The sequence below is a fragment of the Ooceraea biroi genome, chromosome 2 (genome assembly GCF_003672135.1).
Source record: "Ooceraea biroi isolate clonal line C1 chromosome 2, Obir_v5.4, whole genome shotgun sequence".
Classification (NCBI taxonomy): domain Eukaryota; kingdom Metazoa; phylum Arthropoda; class Insecta; order Hymenoptera; family Formicidae; genus Ooceraea; species Ooceraea biroi.
In genome coordinates, this window is record NC_039507.1 from 4,726,197 (window position 1) to 4,732,337 (window position 6,141).

General features: G+C 40.3%; 1 protein-coding gene across 1 annotated transcript; it reads right to left on the reverse strand.

The window, feature by feature from the left end:
* Nucleotides 1-229: 229 nt before the first annotated feature.
* LOC113563615 lies at nucleotides 230-6,101 on the reverse strand. Its single transcript, XM_026975454.1, has 2 exons — nucleotides 3,001-6,101; nucleotides 230-1,215 (listed from the first exon to the last, which is right to left on the reverse strand). Exons 1-2 carry the CDS (start codon nucleotides 3,358-3,360, stop codon nucleotides 889-891), a joined length of 687 nt encoding a protein of 228 aa, XP_026831255.1. The 5' UTR covers nucleotides 3,361-6,101; the 3' UTR covers nucleotides 230-888.
* Between the last annotated feature and the right edge of the window lie 40 nt (nucleotides 6,102-6,141).

The following is a 6,141-nucleotide window of genomic DNA, read 5'->3' on the forward strand; positions in this document are numbered from 1 at the left end:
ATATTTAGTTTTTCTGTTTAGACGTTTCGTATGTTTCTCTTACAGCAATACAGGATTCATAAAGACTAAAGAGGGAATTGAATAATTTATAAAGATATAAATAAACTGCGAAAATATATAATAAATTATTTTTTATTGTGATAATTTGTATAAAATTGATAAATAAGTTATTAGGCCATATAGTGTATAATATATTACATCTTGAGTTAAATAATAAATATATAATACTGTGTGAAATAAAAGTTGTCTCTTTTCTACAAATAATGTCTTTCATAATTTATGTATCACTACGAGTGATCACTTGTGTAACAAAAACACAACAAATGATTGTCGCCGTGTGACTATCACAAAATGCAACCATAGATTCCTAAGACTTGATAGTGGTTGCAGGATATCTTCTACGATATACATTATTAATAGTTTGCGAAGATACTATCAAGTCAAATAAATAAATAATTATAAATAATTAAAATACTATATAAATCATCTGTTATATGTAAGAATAAATACTACTTTCGAATAAATAGCTCGAAGAATAAATATTTGATCGACAGTAATGACTTCAATAAATAATGAGTATAAATATAAATGCGAGAAATAAGTCGCGTCAATAAACAATTTAGGAAACTTTCGCGAAACTGCGAATTCATAATCCCCGATCTCGTAACATTCGCTACATGACCGGCAATTATTGTCATTGACTTCAATGTTAACTGCACCGTCATGCAGAGACAGAGACGCGCTTTTGTAGCAATAGTCGCGGCAAGTGCTAAATTAATTTACATCAGTCGCGTCCGCCTGCCTGACTGTTGCGTCTTCGTGTGTCATTCGCGGCTGCGAATGATCGATGACCTGCTGACGACAGTCTACTGCTTGCTTTCGTTATCTCTAATACTTGAATACGTGCCTCCAGGCATGTAGATAATCCCGGTATTTGAGTAAAACTCCCCAGTCCCTGACGAGCCTCCTCGTGTCATCGACGGGGTTTCGTTCGACGCTGCTCATAATGCTCCTTTCGACACGTGTCGGCAGTTGCAACGATGGCAGGGCGAGGATGTTGCTCTCGACCTCACACAACATCATCATCAAGTACGACTGGGTCGTCCTAAGAGCCTGCTGGACCTGAGTATCCCATATCTCGTCCTCGATTAACTCCTCAAACGCCACCGCGAATTTCTGGAGGTCCATGTGCAACTTCGGGAAATGGTTGACGATCTGCAAACGATCATTGTTGCAAAATTATTGCTTCGGTTTTGGCCATAGTTGGATGTGAATCCAAATCGTGGAAACTGTTCGTACTTAAGCTTGCTGTTAATATTCATTCATATGTGTGACCCCGACTTCAAGATATTAATAAACACTGACAGAAAGATAAGTCACGATTGCTAATAGCATCACTTCCTTTCTTACATAGCTGACGAAACTGTTAATGTCAATTGTAAACATTGTTCGCGTTTGAAATTATTCTATCAAGCTCGCATGAATATTAATGAACATTTTATCTACTACTACTTTTAGTGTGCTGTTTAAAGAATTCAAAGAGGAACTCCAGCGAAGATAGTTAAAGTTATCTATACTTAAATTTACCCATATTCTTTTGCATGCATGAGCTTCGTCATTCTTATCTATAGCGCAATTGTAACAATTTACTTTTAAATTTATGTATAGGGTGAGTCAATAATGGATATATTCGAGATGGACAAAGTTATTGCCTCACCCTGTGTGTATATGTTTATATATTTATATATTAAGAAAACCAAATTTAAACGTAAGCTTAAGAAAGTCCGAAAAACATTTAAATGGATGTTCGATGCAGTTCTAAAACTGTTTTATTTAATAACGACTTCAGCAAAAACTTGCGCAGAAATGCAATTCGCGAATCGTGGATAATGCAAGTCGAAAAAGAATTTTATAATCGAGAATTTTTAAATCTAATTTCCGTTTACGTCATCGCGACAAGCGCGGCTTAATTGTCGCGAAGCGCTTAAGTTAAATCCTACCTCCATAAAGTCCCACCTTCCGGAAAGGCGCAACTAAAATCGCAACAAGTGCAACAACACGGATCAATGTTTCTGCAATCCGTGGCGATCGGGGCGTGGCAGCGGGCGGAAAGGGGGCTGCGTGCCCCCCCGAATGCCGGCATCCGGGGAGTACCGCGGGTTGCGATATCAGCCCGCGTTATCAACGTGCTCGCATCGAGGAGGCAGACGAGCGCGATTACGCAGCCGCGCGATCCGGCGAACATGAGTGCATATGTACCACCGCGTTGCGCGCGCACTGCACGAGTGACCGTGCTCGCTCCTGCTCGCCTGCTACCTTATAATAATTACCGTCTCATTAAAATTTGTTATTTAACGTTGCGTTAATCAATTGCAACCGGGTGGTCAGCGTGCCGGCCGGTCGCTGAAAACGCGACGGCAGCCTGCAACGGCGCGAGGCTCCGCTCTCTCTCTCTCTCTCGTTTCCGCGCGCTCGCTCCCCGTCTCTCACCTGCACGCGGTGGAGCCCTGCTCCGGGTTGCTCTTTCATTTCTGCTACACGATAACGATGGTTACGAGCGATGAATATTAATGATCGAGAAGAAATCAACGGCCTGAGGTGAATAACGTCACGAATGTCGGGTGAAGGGACGTACGACAGAGAGAACATGACTGAGAGAGCCGACGCAGTCGACAGTTGCAGTGATAAGTACTATCGCGTCGGTGTATGTACATGCATATATGTATATGTATATGGTATCACGTAGAATCTAAAACCCTATAAACGAGATCCAATTTAGAAAATATCAAGCGGCTTTCTAAGAGGGTTCCACGATTGCGGCACCTTTTTACCAGCGAAATAAATACGCAAGTGCAATTCGTGCCGCGTATTCGTGTTAAGAGCTCTTGATGGTCGGACGAACCGCTGTGTGAAACGCTCAACAGCAACGGCAAGCTTAGGCCTCGCAGCACGAAACACGTACCAGACAAACGACTCGATTAATCGAGTGACTGCACTCACCGTTTGAGAATCTGCGCTCGCCAGTCTCCGTACGAGATTCACGTCCTTCTTGTCGGGCACCCAATTAGGTATGTACTGATGATCGTGGACGCCGATTCTGACTCTCTCGTACAAGTAGTCGTAGTCTCGATTCAGGTAGTCGTTCATCGTCAGCTGATGCTGCAGCTTGAGGCTCTCCAGGCTGATCCTCAGTTCCTCCTCGAGATTTTCCGACGACGCGACTTCCACCTCGAAATCTTCGCCGCACGGCAGGTGCCACGATGGCACCGTCGACCTGGCTGTCCTTCTTGGAGCGGCCGCAGCAACGGCGAGGATGACTGCGATCAGGCAGACCCTCTTAAGGAACATGTTTGAATTCATTCTCGCGAATTTCTTTGCGACTGCTCTTCAAGACTTAAGGGCAATCTCGAGACTCAACGGAAAGTGCACCGATATAGCACCGAATAATGTTCTTGATCGACGTAAGATCGTGAACTGAGATTGTCAAACTCCCGTGCTTCCTCCTTATATATGGGATTGTGTAAACAATCGAACGTACGTACGTACGCACGTTCGACGTATGCTCGACGTCTCGTGCGGAGAGACGGTGGGGTTGCGAAGGTTTTGTCCGCTAAGTTTTTTACTGTTTCCCCGGTGGAACCCCGAGAATCATAGGCGAGCCACCTTCGTCGAAACGCGTGAGGACAGATTTTACAAGCGCATCTTCATAACACTGATATGAGATATGGCCTGAGCCTTCTGACGTATAACGGTCGCTCGGTGCATGCCGCACTCGTCGAGCAATCGCTTCTTGCACGTGTCGCTTCTCAGCTAGTGAGGAAATTATCTGTAAATAAAACTGTAAGCTTTTCACATATTTGACCAAGCTTCTTGTATATTATTTGTTCTCAAGCTGTTGAAAAAAATTCAAATCATTTAATCAAAGCTTTTATACTTTGAATACTAATGGCCATTATGTTAACGTGTACATGTTGTTGAATGAAAACCGACGTTTTTCATAGTCATCCTGTTACGAGAAGTATGTTATGTAGCTATCCAAATTTATCTAAGTGACGTGTTCACTTAGACAGCAATGATCTCTTGGTTATTGGCTAAGTTTCACGGATTGCGCCCACATTCATGAACGTTTATATTTTCCCCGAAACATGAACGGTACCTGTCGTCACGCATTTATGGCGTCTGCATGTGCGTCGGAAGTACGCGCAATTCCGTCAGGAATCTCTCGGATGCCATGCGCGCTATTCAGACGCAAACACCGTCGTATTTGCATTATGAATCAAATGGGAATACCGTGTCATCAGACGCATCACTGGAGATCCGTGACCGACACTCGTCATCCTTAAAATAATTGGTTTCCCATTCGTGACGGCCTTAATGATTGTTGTCCAAAGGATCCGTGGAGATGCTATACTTGGAAGCGAAAAGAATGGTGCTGAAAATATTTATAAGAAAAGGCATCGACTTCACGCTCATTGCATCCGCTATTTCGGGATTCGTTACACGGATTCCAAAAAGTGCAATGTATATGCGCGCGCAGTATAATTTTTAACAATTTTATACCATAAAAATGTGCTTTACTGCATTACAGAGATAAAATGATTTCACTGTATATGAGCGAGCACGAAAACAGTGTCTGTTAATTGAAAACAATTCTAATGATTTCTGGTAAACCATGAGGGATCTTGACGTCAGATGGTCAATACTTTCTCGTCGGGATGACGGAGTTGGTGACAAAAACTTCTGAATGAAGTAGACGTAACATCTTGAACGTACGTTAGCGCGTACGCACGCGTTTGTTGTACTGCTTGTAAGGAAGACACCATAAAAGGCGATACTATAATTAGATTGTTCGTGGATTCATCGAACTAAGATTAGAGATCTTCTCACGCCCGATTAAATTGCGATGCGTCGTGACGTGTTATTTCGCGAGTGGTGAATGTATATCATGATCGGAAGGAAAACAAATAGCGGGGCATTTCAAGCGCATTCAGGCGCATCGTACGCAATGGCATGATTTCATCAAATTGGAGTTTAAATATGCGACGAATAAATTGAAATGGTTAACTCGATTATGTTTACCCTCTATTTCAATAGCATGTCATAAAGCTGAAACACTTGATATAGTGCACTTGACAAAGTAAATATTGTTACACGTAACAGTCAACAAAAGCTAGCGAAAATATAAAAAAAAGCGTTTCTAGTATAATAAAACGATGTGTAATTATTAATAATTAATTCAATTATATCATATTATTCAACATTATGCTATGAATTAAATATCCATGAGTGCTTAAATACATTATTTGCATGTATTTACATACAAGTAGGTAAATTGAAAAGACTTTAAAGAATTATGTTTATGTAATGAACAACTTACTATTGTAGTGACCGAATATCTAAATTTTGCGGCAAATGTATTTATAAACGCAAAATGCAATAAAGTGCAATTACAACCTATCAGTTCTTCATACACTCCTATTACAATATTTGATGCGTCTGGGAAATCTTCGAACTGATAACGGCGTTAAACTCTACGATAATGACTTGATCACTTTTGCTTGCAAACTAATAATAGCAACGTAAAGTAAATATTGTATCCGTACGATTATAAGATGATACTACAATGAAAACAATCAGATAATGATATTTGCAAATATCACAACAAGGTGCTTATTATATCTTTAAAATAAGATATGACTATATCTTTATATACTACATGTTATAAAAATAGGGATAATTATATCATAATGTAACAGCAACAATAAAGTTGCAGCATTACGTTGCGCGATTTATAGCGTGCTCTAAATATAAAGTTTATAAATATCAAAAATTGATAAATCAAAGTCTAATATATATTTACTAGCCTCTAAAAACATTAATGTTGTGCATGTTGATTATTTAATGAATTCTCATCTAAAATGTTAACACTTTATTGGATCAAACCACATGTATTGCATTTTAAATATCAATTCCAATTCCCATCGTTGCTGCGTTACACATTACATGTTAACGATCCAGCATTACGAGGAACGAGGATTCTTCATGTACTCCTGATATTTCCGGTCAAATGTGCACTTTTGCACGTTCATGTAAAACGGATAATTTGTAGTATCGCAGAGTAAAGATCATGAAAGACGATAA

Excerpts from the sequence above, each read along its gene's own strand:
- LOC113563615 (XM_026975454.1), bottom strand. The coding sequence starts at position 3,360 with ATGAATTCAAACATGTTCCTTAAGAGGGTCTGCCTGATCGCAGTCATC. Across the intron at positions 1,216-3,000 it reads CGAGCGCAGATTCTCAAACG|ATCGTCAACCATTTCCCGAA; the intron begins GTGAGTGCAGTC and ends GATCGTTTGCAG.